This window comes from Channa argus, chromosome 9 (assembly GCF_033026475.1).
Source record: "Channa argus isolate prfri chromosome 9, Channa argus male v1.0, whole genome shotgun sequence".
In the NCBI taxonomy this organism is placed as follows: domain Eukaryota; kingdom Metazoa; phylum Chordata; class Actinopteri; order Anabantiformes; family Channidae; genus Channa; species Channa argus.
The window spans coordinates 16,497,239-16,520,332 of NC_090205.1; the positions used below are offsets into that span (position 1 = coordinate 16,497,239).

Sequence of the window (23,094 nt, forward strand, 5' to 3'; positions counted from 1 at the left end):
TTAGAGGCTCGAAAATAAAGCACTAACCTGTAAAATACCTGTATAAAAATGTTTTTAAGGTCTGTTGCAGGTATTGTTAGTATATACTGAACATTTTCAGCTTTAAACACAATTCTACTTTTGTCTGTTCAAATATCTTTGAGTTTGAACTATTACACTGATCAGTCACAACAATAATACCACCTGGTGATTATAATATAAAAATATGAAATAAACTTTATTAACTAATAAGTGCTGATGTGCTGTATCTTATCTTAACATATGTCAACCACGTGTCAGCACACAAAGTGGTTAAAATCAACTCGACCTTTACCAACACTGACCTTTAACTCTTACTGTACAGGTTTTATCATAATTACCATAATCCGTTGTTTAAACAGTGTTTTCTTAGTGGAGTACTTTTACCTTTACAATTTTTAGTAAAATGTTGATAATCTGTAAACATAAAGAACTTTTACTTGAGTGAAAGATTTGAAGTGGTAGTCTTTGACTTAAGCATTAGCTTTGCATGCTCCTACCACCTCTGCACCGTCTATCGTTTTGCTGTGTGTATGGGGACTACAGACTGCTTCGAGTGGCCATGCTGACCCTTGTCTTCCATCCATCCGCTATCTGTAACCACTTGTCCTGTTTAGGGTCGTGGGGGGTGTCGAGCATATCTCAACTTTCAAAGGGCAAGAGGCAGGGTAGACGGTGGACAGGTCTCTAGTCCGTCTCAGGGGCAACACACACAGACGTACTAGGCGGACAACCATTCACACTCACATTTACACCTACGGGCAATTTAGAGTCACCCATTAACCTAACACAAGTGTCTTTGAACTGTGAAAACCCACGTAAGCACTGGGAGAACTAAATCCACACAGATAGACCACTGTGGGCCGGGGATGTGAACCTGGAACCTTGTAGCTGTGAGACAGGACTAACCCCGATAAGACCATGCTGTCCATCAATGTCTTCCAAATAACATTATTAAGATCACCACTGTCTACCATGAGCTGAGCACATTTATTTATTTGTTTGTTTTGCCATTTTTAGACAAAATTGCTAATTAACCAAGAAACCCCTGCATAGAACTGTTTAAATGAAATGTCCGGTGAGGTTAAAATCTAAAATCTCCATCCTTATTAACTTTTGTTTAAGCTGTTTGTTTGCCCCTTCCATTTTTTTTTTTTTTAAATAGACAATGTTTTTGGTGACACATTTTAAGGATTAAAAATTTTAAACCTGTCAATCATATTCTCAGCAGTATACGTTGATTATTACAGGATCTACTGTATCAAAGGTCAGAGCTCCAGAGAAACTTACACAAGCAGCTTCTTGAGTCTTGAGTTGTTCTATATGAAGATACATTGTGGTCCTAAAATGTATATTTGAACACACTAACTAGTGCATACAGTATAGTATGTGCGTGGGTGCATGTGTTGTTTTACATTGTATGAGTGTATGTACAGTACAGTATGAGCAAATGTGCCTCGAAGGCTCATTATATATTCTACTTCCATATGTCCCTCATATATTAGTCAGGGGGATGATCCTATTTAAGTGAGTCAGACCTCCCTTGCAGAGAATTTAAATAGACTGTTGCTCTGTAGAGAAATTACATTAACTAACATTTCACATGTGGATTTAATGATGTGCCATTTTGACGGCTAAGTGGGGAAATTCTAATGGGCTTTAATTCATGTAATATTTTTTAGACGGACAATTACTTATGATCACTTGCGATTTTAGAGACAATGCACCGAGTATCAAGTGATTTAGATAAAAAGGTTGTTTTGAAGGCATTCATGCAGCCAAGGTTTCCTTCTCCTGCTCTCCACTGCTTTCACTGATTTCCTGATGAAGAGATGGGCATTGTACTGTACATAGATGATGCCATTAGCACAGATACATTAAACATGAACAATGAGCCGGGCACTGGAATAAAATAGGACAGATGGTAAGCATATTTTGAGCTGAGCCAGAATGAATAATTCCCCCAACTGATGACACAGCAATGCCAGCAACAGCTTTAAAAACTTCCAATTTGTTGTGATTGTGAAGTTTTATTTTGTATATTCAAGTCATTGTTTTGTCAAGATGTCACACAACTTGGGAAAAGACATTTTAAGAGAAGTATTTTTCGTCAAATCTAAAATGCAAAAAACATGTCAAAGTGTGAAGAATTATAAAACAAAGCACTATAAAAATGACAACACCCACAAGCTCATCCTTATATCAAATCAGCTCAGTTTGCTCTCCACTCACTCTGGTGATCTTTGGTTTACCTCTGTAAACAAGCTCTTGCTGTGTGTGGGATTCTGCTTTCCAGATTCAGATGCTGGATGTTTGTCCTTGAGGGGACAATTGGCCTCAGACCTAACTGTCAGTTTATACAGGATGTCCTTTACCCTCAAATACTTAGGGTAAAATCCATTTGAAAAGAATAATCCATTGCACCTGGACATGGTTTTTTTTTTTTTTTTGCAAAGTGAGGAATTGTTTTAATGTTAACTCATAATACATTTTAAACTAATGTTTTGATTTTTTCATAGGGTCAGCAAAGATTTCCACGTGTTCAAGAGAGGCCCTGGTTTTTGTCACTTCACTGGTCACTGACAAATTAGGGTGTGTATTTGTACAGTTAAAAATCTGTTTCAAAAAGCTCACCATCACTGACGGATTATCATTCGTCTTATTTTGTTTGTGAAGCTTACTGTTTCTTTTTCTTGCTCCTTTTTCTTTCTCAGTGATGATAAGTTTTGACATTTGATGATATGGCAACGCTACTGAGCCCCCATGGTCATTAGTTCTCCAGCGTGGGACTATTTTCTGCAGTAAAGTTTTGTTTGACTGCATTAAACATTACAGTTGCTGAATGATTTATTCCGTCTGACAAGTAGCCCATAATTGAATGCAGCCTTCAAACGCAATGCTGTGAAAGCTATCACACTCACCCTCGTTCAACTTCATTGCCTCCAGGAAGCCTACTTCCCATTCTACCCCAATTAAGATTGTTTTCCAGTGTCATTAATTTCAGAATAACTCTAATGATGAAATAAGGGAACGATAGGGAAAAGGAAAGAAAATACAAATATAAGTTTGAGGACCAATTAGGTTGTATTTTCATACAGATCATTTCTCAACTTTTTTGTTTGCAAAAAACTGACCCGTCATTCATTTAATTTTCTAGATATAAACAGATCAAGTGAGGTTTTCTTTCTTTAAAGAGCTATAAAATAATTAGCCCATTTAAGTGATGTCTTTTAGCACAACGACGTAACATTTAAACAGATCAGTAAATTATCCAGAGCACATTTTTTTTGATTCTTGTCACATGAACCTTGTGCCATAAATGACCTTACCTTACTCAGCTTATCTTTATCGTCATTGTCCTACCCCATGTCACCTATTGATCTCACCAGTCCTTCACAATAAGAGTGGGGAAAGGAAATTAAAGCTTTTTGTGTTTGTGTGCTTGACCCTGACAAAAAGGAAGACAGAGAGGAAAAGAAAACAGTGCTTCATTTTGCAACATTTAGTCCAATCAGCTCCCTGAGGCTGAATGCCGATGGGAGGCTTGGCTCCTGTGGTGAGTGAAGTGAAGGCTTTAAGCCTGCTCTATTTTTCTATAGCATCAAAAATGCATATCGGTAAAGTGCACTATGAATTACATGCAAGGCTACGTCTAACAAACCCACACAGTCTATAAGTACATGATTGTTCAGCCTCACTGTCTACTGACAGGAGTTTAGAATGGACAATTAATAGGTATTGATTTGAAAAAATATACTCAGGAGATACACAAATTTGGCTTTTATTGTTATGTACAGTGGATGCTTGGTTATCTATGCATTAACATAAATGTTGATTTTTTTTTTATTATTGTTGCTTGGGATGCCTTTATCTCAGAGTAGTACAGTTTAACACTATGAATATTAACAGCATGAACAGTATATTTAATGATGTGATAACTGAGTAGGTGAAAGCGAAGGCAAGAAATGCCAGAATTCTGCTGTAATTGCATATTAGCTAGCAGCCAAGTACAGTGAAGTTTTTTGGCAGCCTGTAAACAGCTGACTACCCGCAGAAGAGTCCAACACTGTTAACAGCGAAGGTAACAAATGGAACACGTTGTAGACTCCTGAAATATTCATCCCACTGCCACAGCAGACACTGAATTGGCAGCGAAAAGACAATGAAGAAGTGAATGACCAATCGCATCACGATGACTTTGCCCAGACCAGTGAAACTTATTCAGTGGCTTTTTCTCTGACAATATAGAGAGAAGTACATATATAGACCCTACTCCTATAGAAAACATAATTTAAAATGAATCTACATTTAAATAAAAGAAATGTTAAGTCCTGGCAACAAAATCCAATGTAGTCTAGTTGCAGTTGCTAGGTAACAAGTGCTTCGGGGGAAACCCTCATTATGAAGTATTTAAAACGCGTCATTAATTGCTAATTTGCAAATAGAAGTATTTGAATACTTATCTTAAACACCAGCATTTACATCAGTAACTGCTCATGTGCATTTAATTTGATTTTATTATGTTTGGATGCCTTTGTAAAGCGATACAAGCATCGCTTACAAATTGCCTCTGAATATTAGAATTTTATTCATGGAGGATGCGCTCGAACAGCCGAATGCTGGGGCACTATCTGTTTTGTTTGCTACATCAAGAGTGTTCATGTACTATATGTGAGGCTTGCAAGGAACAGAGACACACAGTTACGCACAATCTCTTCCCATAGCTCCACACTTATCAAGCTGTTGCCTCCACAGCCACAGAGCCGAGGATGCTGCCGAGAATCCGCCACCCTCGTCTGAACAGGCTTATTTTTAGCAGGCATGGATTGTGAGAGAGCACTTGTTTTATTTCAGTCCTACTGGCTCTGCCTGAAGCACCACAATTATTTGGTGCCCTTTGAGTATGCAGAGTCATTTTCCTCAAGCATACATCCAGTACATGGATGAACAAAAGGTGGTAGGCTTTAAAAGGTTCACTGCAGCTCATTTAAGCATTCTTTGTGCCCATGGATAAGGCTGATTTTGCTGATTTTGTAACATCATGGAATGAATGATGGCGTCATTTATCATGACTGGAGTTTTTGTATTTTACAAATGTTCCACATTATAATCTTTTTTATCTGAGGATACAAAAAAAAAAGCAAAAGGTACAAAACCACGTCACCAAACAAAGCTAAGAAATTAAATTAAACCATAAATAATATGGTTATCTGTCAGTTTACTATGAGTTTCAAATAGTTTTCTGTTCAAGATCACATCGACTGAGTAACATGCAGTGGCTTCCCGTAGCTAAGAGAAAAATAGATCCAGCACTGCTCGAGCTCTCAAAGCAATATTTTCAGCCGAGGAGGATGACAGTTTCTGACTGATCCTAAAGTAAACATGAAATGGAAGAGAGCAGATAAAGTGAGCACCAGCTACACAGGCTTAATATTCTAGAGAGAGAGAGAGTGGGTTTGGTGTGATGTGTCCTCCTCAGCTCTTTTTTCCCTGCGCTGTTGGCGACTAAAGCAGAGATGGATTTTGACTCAGGTGCAAACTGTGCTGTTTTGCAGACGCCCACAACAGCCCGTTATCTTACAAATACAATACACCAGAGACAAGGCATCTGTTATGGCTGTGTGAGTGTGTGTGTTTGTGGGTGTGTGGATGTGTTTGCGTGTCTGTATGTGGATGTTTTTCCAAAGACGAACAGATGATGGGCTTTTTTAGCATTACTGGCCTTCTCACATTTGTGTTACTATAAATAATGCAAACTTATAGCAACACACAGTTGCAAAATATAAATAAGAAGTGTTTTAACGTCAATGTGATGTCTCGGTAGAAGTGGCAGCTGTTTCCACAATGAATTATCAACCTATTGCCATGATAGGAGCCAAGGGATAAAGAGGGAAAGTGTAAATGTAAAACAAGTCATGACAGAAACTGACAAGAGACAGAAATACCCTCTCTCCCCCTCTGGTGTTCTCTTTTACACTCTCAACCATTTTAATCTTCTCTTTAATACCATCCCTTTCAGACTCAACTTTGATTACTGTCATTTTGCAAACTTACAGGATTGGAAGGATTGAGACAAATGCATTATTCATCCCACACATCAATTTGGGTCTTCTCTGCTGCCTATAATGCACTTCTCTCATTCTCTCTTTCAGTTTTGTCTTTTGTTCGGTTTGCTTTGTCGTAGGATGCCACTGATCTGAAATGGACTAAAAACTGTAAAAGCAAAAAGGAACAAATTCACATAAATTTACTTGAAAAGTGAATATTATTCCATTATATGTAAATGTTTCAGCTAGTTGATTTTAAAGAACATTTACATAATACTGGTGAATACTTAATGTCATGAGTAAGTTGATGCATAATGAGGATTTTTAAATTTCATTTTTAAAAGCATCTCCAGTGATTTGGCTTTCATTTTTATGCCCTGTGTCAAAAGCCACGCTGAGCAACAAACAGTAATACCCTGCTCATATCTGTTTCATGGTGCAGATATTGTCCATCATAATTGCCTTGAGCTGGAGTGAGTACTAAGCATCCCTGCCCAACCTGGCCCCCAGTAAATCACACCCAAAGCTCACAAGTTAGGAGCTGCTGCAATAAAATTGATTTGGAAATCACCCCAGAGGCCTTGGAAGTTGATTCACTCTCTAGTCAGAGGGATTTACAACTAATCTGAAGATGTGAAGGAGATCACCATGTAAAACGTTTGACATTCCAAAGTTTGTGGCAGTAACACAATCTGACTGTCAATCCGAACGCTTGCATTTATATGCTATAGGCTCCTACTGACAGACAACTGAATAAAAGCCTACAAATCTGTTGGGTTTTGATATGTGATAAAACACAAAGAGTGATAACAGGATGCACTTGGGGTTTCCATCAGACACGGGAAGGAAAAAAAACACACACACACACACACACACACACATCTTCACCCATGCTGAGGATGAATCATGGAAACAAAACAATCAGGCATTACATTCACCATTTCGCATTTTCTATGCCCCACACCTTTATGTCAATTTTTTCTTGCATGACACATACACAATTAATGATGATAAGAGGGACACTTTGCTAATCTCTACTACTAAATTCTTAATGTTTGAAATAATGGCCCCATAATTTCAACATCTCTTTTCTTTTCTTTTCTATATTTATTCTGCCTGTAATATCAGTTAAAAGTGAAAACAATCAAATGTATGTAACAAGGCTATTTATCTTTTAGATACATAAAACTGACAGAGCCTAAAGCTGCTAATATACAGTACAGAAAAAAATAATCTCTTGCTTTTGTACACTTTGCCTTCTGTACCTGGATATTTCAAATCAGTTTTCATTTCTAAAATCAAAAGAATAGCATAGAAGCCTTCTCTGAGAGACCTTGTGATAGTCAAACAATTATCGCATCTCACCCCAGTCTCAGGTGGTCTGCCTTTTCCCGGCCTTTTGCATTACTAGTTCTTTTCAAACCAAAGTCAACCAATAGAGCTTTAAGTGAAAGGCAGAAAGCCATCATCCTCACTAGTATTGTATACTCTTTTAGTTATCAGAAAATAAGAAGCAATGTATGATGAGATTTCAACCTAACACAACCTTAGTTACTTTGAAAAAGCAATAAAAAGAATATGCCATATTCATGCATTAGTGTTTGCATTATCAAGAAAAAAAAGATGTAGGATGATGAGAGATCAGTGCTTTTGGGGAATCAAACACCATCTCAGATGATGACTTTGGCTCGGGATGTTGTAGTGGAAACTAATCTAACAGAAAAGGTCAGAGCTACTAATTTACCGACATACACACTCCATGGCAGCTGTATAACTCTTACTACAGTATGTTGTAAATATAAAAAGCCTACAGCGTGGGGCAACATACAATCTGCGCACTCAAAATTTTATTAGTTGTTATTTGGCATTTTATTTTTATCTATCTGCCTGGGTGCCTGGAATAGGGTTGTTTATTCCACATGCTACCCATGGAAGATGGCGTTTTAATATTACATAAGGACACATGTTCATACGGTGCATCTCAACGGGTAGATTAGCAGTGTAATATCCAAAGGAAAACAAAACACCATTGTGATAGTGTCAGAACCTTAGTTTTGATTTTATAGTGTAATGCAGCGCAAAGCCACCAAGAGTTTGGTCTTATGTTGCACCACTCTTCATATGCGATGCGTCATGTATCATTCAATCTGACACATGGTGAATTGGCCAAAGAAGGAGGAGAAGTCAGCACGCCATATTTAACTGTGGATGTTAAATTGCGTTTGATGGGCACTGTGTCAACAACAAAGAGTTATCTTTGCAAACGTCAAACTTGGGAAAATACTACTAATAATAATAATAATAAATTCTCGAGAAATAGGATAATTGGAAAAAAACTTGGATTAGGTAGACAGTGTGAATGTAAATATATAATGCCGCCCTTTAAGTCTGCAATTATCTTTCATTCTTGTAGTTTCTTTGCCAAAGGCTGAGCCTGTGTCAGATATTATTTTTCAAGAAAGCTGGTGATGAAAACGATCAAACAAATCTGTCAAAGAATTCCATTTTTGTGGACTGGTAACAAGATTTTAAACTGTGAATAACCTTTTACTTGCCTCCTACTACAATCCTCCCACATGTTCCAAATACACTGGAGTCAATTATTTTAGTATTCAAATGTTATTTCTGTGAATAGTCATTAATGACTGCCGGAGCCAGAGATTCTTCACGTGTTTTCTGACAAAAGACAAACAATACATTTAAAAAAGTGATTTTTAAAAAGTGATATGTTGAGCAAAGGCCTCCTTGGTGATAAAGGGCTTTCTGGCAGTGAAAGCTCTAAAGGCATGTGCACCTACTGTACAGCTTCCAAGGAGTCAGAGAATAATGCCATCAGCGGTCTTGACATTCTCATCCATCCCATGAGTTTATTTGAGATTCAGAAGTAATGATTATCTCAGGAAAAAGACAAGTAAACCAACTGCCTGTGATACCCACAGTCATGGCATTGACTTTATCTCCCCAAGTCCTTTAAGGTATCTCCTGGAATACAATTATTTACACAGTGTATTTGACAGCAACAAAGAGTGTACTGTGAAATATGAAAAGCAGCAGTGATTTCACAGGGTATGATCAAAACAATGAAAATGACATAAGAAAAGAATTTTGCGCAGGGACACTGGCTGTGTCGATGTGGGATCCTTTGTCTGGCACAGTTTTGGTTCAGAGATAGAAATAGATCACATCAATTTGCAGCCCTGTACTGCATGTTCGTCAATAAGGCAAGATGAATGTACAAAAATAGCACAAGTGATCCATTGTATCTGTCTGCAGAATGTGAAGCTGACTATAAAATGATATCTGCTAGAGTCTGCATCTCTGCCCCTGAGACTTGGGATTTTGGTCAAGTTATCTACTACAGCACAGTTCACTATCAATTGGCATAGAAGATTTGGAGCAATAATTCCAGAATATTGTGTTTACCAGGGTTATCTGCCTCTGTTTTTTAAATATGTACAATATATATTCATGTGCTACAGAGACTTTTAAAAGGAAATAACTTTTGTTGGAGAGAATTCAATGGTGTTACAATCTAAATTTTTGAATATACAGAGCAAATAAGCTTTGCGAAGCAAGAATTGTAAAATGGCACTAAATTGGCATTAAATTGTTCAGCATTAAGAGAAAAAAGGTACTTGTTTCCTTTGTAGATGAGAAGATCATACCATTCTCTATCTTTTACAGTAATTATGAAGCCACAGGTATAAGCTTCACCTTAGCATACAGGACAAATTTATAAACTGTGTGGACCTTGTTACACTTGGACACAGCCAGGCTAGGTGTTTTCCCCACTTATCCGTCTGTATATTAAGTTAAACTTGCTCGTTGCTGGCTGCGGTTTCACATTTTTATTCTACTGTCCCACTCATGAGAGTGGTATCAGTCTTCTGAGCTCACTCTCAGCGAGAAAGCAAATAAGCCTATTTCCCTAAATGCTGACTTACTCCCATAAGGTGAGCAGTAAAATGTTTTAGATCAACAGCAATTTGAAAAGCTATTGGTGATGATTAGACTCATACGGTGCGATGAAACCACACAGGCCAGCGCTTTACAGTGAGGGTGTTGTGGGTCTTCCATCATTTTGACCACCCCCTCTACTAGTGTTATTCATAACAATTTATTGATTAGAGCTGGAAAATCATGCATTACATCTAGTCAAAGTAGCAAGATGTTTAACAGTTATCTTAGATCTTTATTCCTGAAGAGACCGGGTATCATACAATGACTTTGATGCATTTAGAGAAAACTGGATTTTATGGCATGAATTCAGTAAACAGAATGAAAATAGGGCTGTGGCAGACCCTGTGGCTGTATAAAGATTATATTCATTATAATATTATTGCTTTCATCACAGGGGAGGGAGACTATGGGCCCTTAAGACAAAGGTTATGATTTCCTTTTAGGCACTCCTCTAAATCTAACCAGTAACACCTAAGTTGAAATTCTAATGGAGTGTCTTATGTGACCACCCGGGCCTATTGTAGATAAAGCAGATTTGCTATATCATGAAAAAAAGTGATTGCACAGTACTGAACTACTGCCCTAAGCAGTTAATTTATGAAACAATGCCCATAAATGCTTTCTAGTATCACTGGTATTATATAATGATTGCTTTGTGCTTATCAAGTACAAGTATTGACTCTTTCAACTTAAGTGTTACTTTAATAAGCAAATGAAAATTGTGTAGCATTGTGCCAGGTTCAGACAAGTCATATGGCTCCGGTAATGCATTTTAAAATGTAAAATGCATAACCTAGCAACATACTCTGTATTTGATAACTACTAAAGTCATAAAATCGCACATGGTAAAATAGTCTATATATGAAATACCAAAAATACAGCTGTGAACAAACATGGAAATGGAAAAAAGGTAATATAGTTAAGGCTAAACATCTTTGTCTATTACCTTTGTATAGCTAAGTTAATAAGAGGAGCATGCAGTCAACATAACATTGCCATTTTACATTAAACAACAAAAGCAATCAACTCAAAGCAAATGTATGTGTCTTTCGCCACCACAAATTAGAACCATGTAATGTAGGTTTTCCACATTGTCAACTATATGGCTTTGTGCAATTTTTCACTGTCAGTAAATTCACTAATGAAATAGTTTTTGCAAAATAATATATCAATAAATGTCATGCCAGAAATTATTGAAATTCTGTTCTACATGCGCTGTTTCTTACATGCCAGATTGTGCTAATCGTACATCATTCTAAAAAAGAGTTAGAGGTCTTTCATCGTAGAATGTACACTTACATCCGGGGACAAATGTGCTCAATTCCATCACCCTACTTTATATAAGGTATTTGTGCACAAATTCTACATTTCTTTTTATATAAGAATATTGTCCATTAATAAATTAGTAGTAGTACAAGGACTCCAGGTAAGGAAATAAAGGTGGATGGCATAAGTTAAAATATGTTGCCTGCTTTATGTAAAGCGATCTGAATTCATCTTTCTGAGTTTGGGGGGGAGGTGTCCATCCATCCTGCCCCCTCCTCCACCAGCCAGTCGCTGCAGCTTAGGAGGCAAGTCCGCCACCGACTTACTCATGGGCTCTGTGTTGATCTTGGAGGCCTTACCAGCCTGCCTATCATCAGAGACCCCAGGAACAGAGCTGATTCGCTGCAGCTTCATGGGCAGGTCTCCAAAGCTGTAAGTCATCTCTGAGGTGGTGGAGCTCATCCTTAGTAGCTTCTTCGGTAGGCCCTCCCTCCCAGTGATCTTCTGAAGCTTGGTGGGCAGCTTGGTGGTGCTGTCATTGTCCTCCAGGGTCTCCAGGCAGTCCAGGGAGCTGTTCTTCTCCCCACTGTTGCACAGAGACGGAGCCATGAGGGGCGAGGACAGGAGCAGAGCCTCCTCCTGCTCCTTCACACTATAAGGAGGGGTTGGCACCTCAAATGTGGCATGGAACTGAGAGTAGTCCACCTTAAAGAAACCTTCCTCCAAAGAGATAACTGGGAAGAAGCGGTGTCCCCACAGAACTTCGTCTTCAGTGTAAGACGTCCTTGCTTGGCAAGTCATCCCTGTCAAAGAGGGAAAAGAGGCAGAACTCATTTTGAGGCTTCACAAATGACAAATTACATGTCAGTGGCTTGTCGTAGCCCAACATGGTAGGGCTTCATGTTTTACCATGAAATTGTTAATAACAATAGTATTAACACCCTGATTTAATTATATGCGTTGTACTTTTCAATAAGAACCAGCAATACAATATTAACTAGGATCCTTTCCGTTTTCAGATCACAAAGCAAACAATATTGCAAACCAAACTGCCTCAGTGAATAAGTACTTACTGTATTACAGAGCCAGCTGTCCAAATAAAGAGCTAAATTGATTTTCAGTTTCCAAACGTGATGTTTATGAGCAATTTTCTGCCTAACTTGAAAAAGAATTAAACATACAGCTGAGATATTGTGTGTTTTAAAAGAATGACTAATTATTTATTGATAAAAGGCCCAATTTATTTTGAAATTACTGTAGGAGCCAGTGCCAAACTGTTGTGTGATGTGGTTCTTCTGATTTGTTTGACTGGGGTGCTATACTAGTGCATTAAAAAGAGATAATGGTTAGCACAAATCACAATCCATTTTATGCAATCAATGGAGGAAAACTGATAAGGTACTGTGCACATCACCAGAGATCAGTAGACACCTTTAATAGAAGCTACAATAGATTAAGAATTTCTTAGCTGTCTGACACAATAAATTCAATATAATTTAATCGAAAACACATAAAGTATACTTTTTATAATATTGTTCAGCCTGAGTGAGACAATGTGGATAAAAGCAATAAATTCTGTCAAATGGAAATGACTACTTAAAACAAAATCCTAATACCAGCATCTTTTTAGCATTTTCTTCATTTGTGCGTGTAACTGCGCTCTACGAATCCAGCACCAGATAGCAAATTATAATACACTTGAATTATTTCTACCTCACAGGGGGCTTTGAGTTGGAACCATGGATGTGAACTCCTCTCCCATCCTCAGAAACAAATGAATGCAATTAGCAAAATCATGAGGTTTGAAATAATGATCACATTTTTTTCATGCAAAGTTATTGGAAGCTTATTAGTGATTACTCATTACCATTATTCAGCAGCTGCTATCATAGCTGCCTGTGCATTATACCATACTACACTGTTTACAGCAAAGCCCTATCTATTTTAGCATGGTGAATATTGTGCTGAAAAAACAACTTTAATTTCTTATTGAAAATGAGCACAGAAATGTATAATTAGATTTACTAAAAAGACAAAAAATAAATTGTGTATATCAGTCCCAAAAGCCCTCTTTTTAGCATGGGGGAAGGGCTGGGGGCACTCATGTTAGGGCTTGTTGAAATCCATTAGGAAATCAGCAATTGCAGTAGGTTATTATCACATGTTTTAATTACCAGCTTAATTTTGCTCAAGCAGTGACAGTTGGGTCCCAACTAAGAAGAAGTGCTCATTCATAGTGAGACACCGCTGCTGATTGTGAGGGTGCCATCGTCGAAACTGGAAACATCTGTGATTCCGCCTTATTCCCAAGGTCATAAAATGATTCACAGATAACAGCTCTGTACACAATCACAGCTGTGTAAGAAACTGAACATCAAGTGCATTTGGGGTGTTCAAAGTATTACTTCTGCACTATTGCTTCAGAGACCAGGAGCCTTTAGGCATATGGAAGTGTGCAGCAGTGAATAAAGCATGCAAAGCTAATGAGAACTTCAGGGCCAAAGCAATTGAGAGTTAAGTGTGAATGAAAAACTTATTGTATTGTAAGCCAGTTATATTGCCTCCAGGGAACACATAGTCACTAAAGTTCTGTTTAGGTTTTATAGCAGCTCTTTAATCACCACCAGTCAGATGTACCTGGTTCATTGAACAGAGCGATCAATGCTGGGTCGCTAACTGGACATCCATACTGTAAATATAGGTCTAAATTGTCAATGGCTACTTTACTGATGCATGATAAGAATAAAGGTTTGAACAAGTCAAGTGGAACTGTGGTAGCACAAGGTTGCTGCAGCAATGTACAAGACCCAAATAGCTTCATCTATTAATAATGCTCTATTGTTCATGCACATGGTGTAGGAGTTACTGTAAGACTAACGTCTCTGGATGCCCATGAACCCTTTAGGCCTGGGGCTAAATCCGTGTTCAGTTTCTGCTCTTTTGTGCCACTCAGCTCACAAAAGAAGAACTTTCTGTCTAATCAGCTGTGCCCTTCTAATCACGGCACAACCTAATCATGGTCATTAATATACATTTCATTTTCATCCTCCATTCAAAGATGCCTGAGCAACTGCATAATTATAGACATTGTTGCATCATATACTGTACATACAATTGTGTTCCTAGAGACCAGCTGTGCTTAGACACCGAGATTCATATGAACTGTGTGCCTCAAATTTTTGTGAGACCACAACACAATCTGTGATGAAAATGTACACATTATAAGGAGGAAAAAGCCCCAAGCTCACATAACAGACAATAGTTAAATGTTCAAAAACAGCAACAGCATAAAGATAAAAAAAAAAAACAGGTTTTGGTAAAGCCTACTTCCGCTGTTTGTCATGCCTAATAATAGAAATCCAGTCACAATGAGAATACCCATTTCAGACAGTACTTTGAATTACTGGAAAAGCCTTATGTAACTCTAAAACACATAGTTGCCCAGGACTCAGTGTTTCTATGGAAACAAAACTGTAGGAATGTGTGCTTGCGACAGCCATAAACCTTTTCACTGCTGAGTTTGGCCAAAAGTAACAGTGACAGCATAAAACAAAAGTCTCTCTCTTGCACAGCTCACAATGGTAAAAACAAAAGCATCCAAAATGGATTTTCCAATGGAGGCTCAGGGTCAATTCATCTATATGGCTACAGAGTTAGAACAAAACGGTTTTACACTCAGTAAAATGGGACCTTTTACAACACAAAGCCTCATCTTAAAGTGTCTTTTTTCGGGTAGCCTGAGTAAATCATAGTTTATATTTTGGTGACTTCTCATCAGTAAAGGTCAGAGCTCATATTACAAATGTCATCTTTGATAAAACAGGGAACATTTTTCCCATCCACTATCAGACTTACAGTGTTACTATCTATACAGCATCCACATGCTGTATCAAATGAGCGTTCTGTCATGAGCACAGGAATAAAAACAATAATAGTGCTGTCCTGTCTCTGCTGTCGTTTGCTGCTGTAGAACATCACACCAGTGGGTGGGAAACACCTTCAGTGTGTTGTGTGCAGTGTTGTCATAGGCAGTTAGAGATGTTTGTAACATCAGTTAAAGGACTAGTATTATGTCCCCATTTTAGCTCATTTATATTAACACTGTGTCTATTTTTAACATACCTATGATATTATAGATTGTATACATTGTTTGCTGACAGCCCCTCTGTCCTTCAGCTGCTGTTCTGAAAGCTGTTTGCATTATTCATTATTATTCATAATTATTATTGCTATTTGCATTATTCATGGCCACCTACTCTGATTGGCTGGAGGTGTGCCACCCTTCTTCACCCTGAGCAAATTGGATTAAAAGTACATTTGTTCTTGAGTGGGAACAGGAACCTGCTGCTGTAAAACTCAGAGCTCAACTGAATGTTTTAGTAACTTAAGATTGTATTTAAATGTCCTAGCAAAGCAACAAAATAACAAAACCAACATTTCAAAGGTAGCCTGATAGCTAGCTTTGATTTCGTGAATACGGATACGTGAAGCAGCGTCCACAGGCGTGTGTGCTTAGATGTCCATCAAATTTAGTTTTAAAATATTTTTCAGAACACTTCCGCAATGTTGCCCTTCATACATGACGTTTTTCTCCTCGTGTGATTCCAGTGCAAAACCTAATGCATCGTAAAGGTCATTCTGGTTGTTAAGGGTTGTGCAACTGTGTGCTTGGTTACACTGTATGGACTTGTTAGGTGCATTTAATCTTAATTTTTATCTCGCGTGAAAAAACAAAAACAAAACAAAACAAAAATTCTGGATTGTCAATTCCAACACGTAATTATCCCACAGCGTAAGATAATGAAAGTTCCACGCACATAAAAGTGCGTCACTTTTTATGTCCTTTGGCATATGATATGGATGCCCAAGGTACCCTTTGGTGTCACTATGGGAGCTTCAGGAGCGTAACAACTTGACATATAACAACTAGGAAGTTGACGTTAGGTAACATCTGTTAGGGTTAGGCACTAATACTTCAGTTAGGTTAAGTTAGAAGATAAATTACAGAAAAAACAGTGACAACAGTACAAACATACTTCTTTACTATAGTAACCATGAGCACCGTGTTTTATAACGATCATTATTAAAGCCCAGAACGTCTTGCATAAGAGCTAACCCTAAGAGAATTTTTAATTATTTGCTGAAATTTTATAGACAACGTTTTTTACAGAGTAACTGCTAGATCTGTAAATGAGTAAACTGTGTTTCTATCTAAATCAGAGCAATAAAAAGCAATCAACACATGAGCAGATTTATTATTTACCCAATTAACAATAAAAATGTACATATAACCACTGGCCCTAATAAGGAAAACATGGAGGCAGAAGAAAACAGGGGAGAAAAACAGCATTGTGAAAACAGTATTTCTGATTCAGTCCATTACAAAATGTATAAATCTGTGAGATCATAAAACAATGGTTATCTGAAACTCACTATAAGCCAATACCAACACATTTCAAATCCTCAAAGAAGTGACCCTTCTCACTGAATTCTACAGTAAGAGTTCAGGCCCAATTAACGAATATCTGCTGGAAAAAGCACTAGTGTTTTGGCTTTGACCTATGTGACATATGCACTGTTGTGTGCATCAGCTTACTGTAAATTACATTTCTCATCAGCTGTACAATAATTATTATATATATATTATTACAAAGTAATTGGTGAATTTCAGTAAGATGTCACATTGAAGTCCTAAAGCTGAAAAACTTTCTTTAAGCTTAAATATTTCATAAAACTAAACAAGATGACCACACAAAATGTTCTCTTGTTATGTCAAACCCACGGAAAATGATTAATGGTCCAAAGTTCCCCTCAGTTTTACAGAGCTGTAGTATCTTGCAGCTTGTTGTGTCTGCTTATGTTTCTGTAAGTTTTCTCTTTTGGTTCACTCTCACCATGCTATTCGCTTTCAGACACAGCAGGCAGCTGTTTTCAGCAAAAAAAGGACTGACAAAACCACTCTATGCCATCTGCTTGGCACACACACACACACAAACACAAACAGAAAATTAAAGTTAACAACTAGCTGGAAAACAAAGTGGAGCATTTAGCAGCTAAAAAGCAAGATATTTCCAGAGGGGTCTCCAGCCAGACCATCTTGGACATTTCTCCTCTTGAGAGATGGTGGACAATTTTAGACCTAACTAGAATTAAATGAAGTGAACAGCCAGCAGCCTAGAGACTGTGTGGATGCTTTTTCTAACAGTTTTCTAACATGTTGACCATATCAGCTTTATAGGGTAATATGTAAATGTAATTCCTGATTGTCACTTTTGGTTTTACAGAAAGTAAAGCTTAAATTGACAATTGTATGTTGCTATCAGTAAAAGAGTGTCTCCAGTGGGGATATCTTTAAATGTATCCAGAAATAACCAAAATGTTAAAATCACTACATAAACACTACATATACTAAATACAACTTTGAAAATAGAGATTTGAGATTTACAGATTAGAAGTGCTCTATCTGCATTGTACAATAACAGTTTACACACTACCAACTGATTCCATTATGAACTGAAAAAAGCAAGACTTTATATAAATGCACTTTTCCTTGATAACACAGAGCTGGGTGCTTCTTTGCTCTCACAAAGTGAAACAGCCGCAGAGTCAGCGGAGTGACAGCAAAGATAAAATGGGTTCTTTGGTGGCTGGAATAGAAAAGCACTGTAAACTCAGATGCAGGCTGCCAGTGTTTCTTGATAGTAGCTGAAAAAAATTTAAGTGCAATTCACAGACTCGGCTGTCTAAAAGAAGCTTATCCAGGTTGTAGAATCCGAAGGATCATATCCGTTTGGTGCCTGGCTCAGTCAAATTCTCAGCTACAGATCTGAACTTGACACACTGAGGACAGAGAAAAGTCAAGGGGCAGACCTGAGAACAGAGACTTATTGCAGCTCTGTGAAATCATCTAAGGGAGAGTCTCAATCTACAGTAGATATTTGAATAAAATAAATCTGTGCTATTATATGATTCAACAACCCACAGGCAACAAGTAAATGACACTCAAAATTGACGGCTATGTGAAAATGAAGGTTTATTCAAATGACTTCTTCAGATGAACTCTCACAATATGAGTCACTGAAAGAAGAAGGTGGGCGTCAAAGTGTTCTTCGCAACCTCCTATTTAGTGACAAAATCACAAATAACCTCCCTACCACCCTCTACCCCCCTCTCTGTGTGTTTCTGTCTGGCTCTCCTTTACACTCAGTCACTCAAATGGTCACACACAGTCACACATACACACACACAAACTCACTCACCACTGCAGTGCTGTCAGCAAAGTCCCCCGACAGTCTATCACGGCTGTGGAAACAGCTCAAGTGTTAAGTATGAGTAAAACGCTAGCAAAAACAAGCATGGTAATCTGGATTTTGCACACACAGAGCACCACCGCACAATGTCATCCAAGATTCATCATTTCATTTGAGGATCACCTGTGGACAAGGTGATCCAAAAAACAGCCTTTCACTGGATTGTGAGGAACAACAGTTAACTTGACACAATGATTCTGTTTCTCATTTTTTGAAAAACAGGGAGCAGAATTCCTGACGAAGGTTCAACAATAAAAAGTTGAGTACAGGAGAATTGAGGGATTCTGGGCGGTGTGTATTCACATATCTGAATAATAGAGATCTGAATAATTTGGCTTTTCACAGCTGACTTGTAAGTCTTTTCAATAAAACATTACAAAGGATAGAACAAATTGTACAGTACTCATAATAGAATAAAAACTCTCATTTTGATACAGATACCACTATTGTGGCCATAAAGTCCTGTCTGATCATCTGTTTCTATGGTGACCACCATCAAGTGGTAAAGTGTAGAAAAATCCAGAATCATTCAGTGACCTGTTTTTCACAGTTTGACTTTTCAAAGATGGAATTAAGCCCCCTCCTTCAGCTAAATTCTGTTGTGCTCCATTAGTGAAGGTTTCTTCCAGTTGTCTGCAGCTCTGAGGTTTTATTCCACCCATACAACTCTGCCTGAGCAATGAGAACAAGGAGGGAGCTGATGGAGGGAAAGGCAGGGGAAGTGCACTGCTGTGGGGGAGGGGAGAGCTTGGATACCGAGGCACTTGCTTGAGTGTGGAGGCTGCTGGAAAGAGAAGGAAGGGAAGGGAAAAGGAGCAGGGGCTGCCAACCATCTCCACACAAGGTGGGGTGTCAGGCAGGCTAGAGGAACATATGGCTGTAGGCCATTACCACAGCCAGGAGCACACACATTACCAAGTGAAGGCAGTGCTGAATACTGCTATAAAGAGAACGAGTTGAGCAAAGCGGCAATCGATGGATTTCCTTCAGGCCAAACAACAATGGTCATATACGGAAAAATCACTAAGGGATGTGCTCACACCAACTGGGTTATGAATGATATTCTCTTTATTATTCAGAGAGTGCCCAGATGCTCAGAAACTGTTTTTGTCCCTAAAACAGACCGAATAAGGTGAACGCTGTAATCTAATATTGATCTCAGCTATTAAGTCTACTTAAGTCATAAGGAGCAGTTACAGCAGAAAGGGGGAGACAGAATAGCCCACTTTAAGCCTTAAGAAATCTCATACTTGAATTGTAAAAGAGGAGTAACTCACTGTTAAGATAGAGTTCCTACTGTTTTTTTGTTATTTGTTGTTTTAGTGTTCGTCACTAGAGAGCAGATTATTCCCGTAAACTCAAGCATGTCTGTGTGACAAAAATAGAAAGAGAGACCCAGAGGAAGAACTTGCTAGAACACGAGCCTTAAGAACAACATGTTCATGTGGCAATGTGATTAGGCTGCAGAATTGATTCACCTGCACTTCAGGGACAGTCGAAGCTCCACCAATCAATGCTGCCAGTGACCAACCCTGCAAGTGCATCACATCCTCCCTCACAACAATGATCTCAAACAAACAGAGAACAATCATTTTGCTATGGACATGTAACACTTTGCTCTCGGTGTCCATCCTTCATTTAGACTAGGATTAGGATGAGTTCTCCACTTTGTGTTCGTAATCAACTAAGACTGTCCCTGTCACAGCAACATGGGCTGCGCATCTTCAGTGGCAAAAACAGATGAAACCCAGTCAATTACTTCTAACTTTTGCTGCACATCATGCTACACATGATCAGAAGACTGAGGCATTGTTGGTGAACACATTTCTGTTTGCTTTCATTACAGAGCAAGTTTATTCCCAAGTCTCATAGACCAATGGTTTGTTGCCATCCAGTGTGGACAAATCCCTAAACATACATTTACTGTGCTCTCCCATGGGAAGTCAGTTCATCTGAAAAGGATAACGAATATTAGGATGTCATAGTTGGTTGGTTGGAGTGCATCCCCAGTGCAATTATTGTACGGTATGTAGACACAATATTGTAAATCTTACAGATGCATCATAAATACTCTTGTTTATCTAAAATGAGTAATGATAATTTCAGTGGTATTCAATACAAAGTGCACACTGAACCAGGCTGCCTTTGTGCAGAGAATAATGAGTCATGGTAGAGTAGTTGCCAATTGAGAGTATTGAGAGTACAGGGGGTGGACAATATACACCAAACACCTTTGATGCAGTGTAATCAAATCCAGCAGCTTTGCTATTTGTATTGGAGAAGACTATAAATATAAATATAATCATTTAATTGTATCCTGTGTGAAGTCCTTATTTCTTTCTATGGTGATTTTCGTGCTGTATTTTTTTCACTTGTAAATATAACCTCTAGACTCTGTTACAATACAGAAAATTACCACCTAGACTCAAAGGTTCAGGTATTTTTGTAGACCAGGGAAGTTAGCATCGCTCTGGTTCCCCTTACAAAGAGTGGCTAGGATTTGGGACTAAGAGAAGTTTAAGATACAAAATGTGTTCAGTTTAGGATTTTTAAAACCTAAATTAAGTCATTACTAAAGTTAAAAGCTATAAACAAACTACACCACAGGTGCATGGCTTTAACATCATGGACACCAGGCTTATAAATTTCAGTTGTGTGCTTACTGTACCTACAAAAGCCCTTCTTCTTATAGTGATCTAGCTTGTGACCATGAGAATAAACAAGACTGTTAGCAGATCCCTTTTTTTAAGACATGTAGAAATTCAACAAAAGTGTGAGTGGGGTATTTACCGATGGATTTTGGAGTCATAGAATACAATATTGAAATCCCAGGGCCTTGAGTTAACCACAGACCTTTTTTCCAGACGCTTAACCAAAAATGAATACAAAATACGGACTTCTGGATGAGGGAACCAGAAATGTAAAAAATGCTACAGTAACTGGTTTTACGATTCATTTTTCCAGAACTCATTTAGCATTATTGTAGGAAATCTGGAATGCTGAAGATTATATTGGATTAAATACAACTTCATTAACATCATTAACCTCTGAATTTTTTTTAAATCCAATCCACTCATGCTGCTCAAATATGTTAAAACTATATAATTTTTAGTGGTCAGCTAAAAGAAAAACACATTTGTTGCTACAAGCAAGCGTCCTGAATTCAAAAAGCTACAATACAACTTTAGCTTGCATCCAGTAAGCCTCCAAATTAATCCACCCTTCTCCACACAGCCCCCCCCTTCTTAAAATGCTATGCTCTGCTATGCTCTGTCACACTTGGCCACACTAGTTGTTAGGCTTCAGTGTAAAATTGCAACAAATGAGAAGACTCCAATCAAGCAGAAATAAGTTCAATTCTCTGAATGGATGAAGGGATAGTCTTGCTCCAACAATTTTACAGTAGAAGCAAATAACTTTGCACTGTTGCCAGTTTTTTTTTAGCAAAGCCTGGATTACGGGAGCCTTCAACAGCAAGTTTAAGGGTATATTTCTAGTTAAACACACACATACACTCACATTCTTTATCTTTGAGTAAAGATACTGTACAGAAGTAAACTCTACTTTAGTTTTAGCAGTCTAAGAAAAGTTGAAGCTGGTTATGTAGTAATTTCACTGGACATGAATGTCTGTAACATGAATGTTATAAAATGTAAACCTAGTTAAAACTGATGAAACCTTATTTCTGGCTTCACCTTGAGCACAATAGATTCATGTGGAAACTCCCACTCTCACCTGATCTGAAGCGTTAACTTCTTCAGTGAACCCACTTTATCCCTATGACCTCCAGAACTGCAGCAGGGAGCGTGACAATGGGAAGAGAGGACACACTCACAGTGTAATGACTCTGAATAAATTATGGTCAGCTTCTCAAGGGGACCACAAAGTCTGTCATACGTAGCGTTCACATGTGCCAGTGCTTACCGAAGCTCTAAAGCTCCTGACGTTAGGCTGCCCCAGACCTCTGGGGCTATGACCTCTCACTCATACGATTGAAAATATTAGGCCTCTGGCAGAACAGAAAGCTTTCCATTTTCATTTCAATTACTGCTACTGATTACAAAATCACCACAGATCAGGCCATGACACTGACTGTTCTGTTAATCAGAGGGAATAGATGTTTCCAATTAATTATGTTGGCTATAGCTTTGCTACTACGCAGTTTGCATCCTAATTTCATTTTCTAAATATATGCTTTATTTATGTTTTTTGCTTTACAACAGTAACTCAATTAAAGCCTAATAGTAATAATTGTAATTGTATTATATAACAAAATAATCTTTCCACTGTTCAGGTTAAGGAATTAGTTTTTATTTACCTAAACGCAGTGGCAAGAGTGTCTTTAAGGCCCTAAATATATTTTATTACACACCTTATTGTACGTAAGACATATTTTAGCCTTATTTTGCTGAAAGTTTCAACAAAGTTTCAAACACTTTCAAATATTAAATATGTATCTAGGCAATCCATTAGCCAAAGCTGTTCTTTCTATA

General features: G+C 38.0%; 1 protein-coding gene across 1 annotated transcript in view; it reads right to left on the bottom strand.

Annotated features, from left to right (window-relative positions):
* Positions 1 to 3,229: 3,229 nt before the first annotated feature.
* Positions 3,230 to 23,094, bottom strand: part of kcnj3a (potassium inwardly rectifying channel subfamily J member 3a) — a 28,353-nt gene continuing 8,488 nt past the window's right edge. Inside the window, exon 3 of the mRNA XM_067516225.1 lies at positions 3,230 to 12,094. Within this exon, the coding sequence (XP_067372326.1) occupies positions 11,499 to 12,094 (596 nt within the window). The 3' untranslated portion in view covers positions 3,230 to 11,498. The remainder of the gene's footprint in view (positions 12,095 to 23,094) is intronic.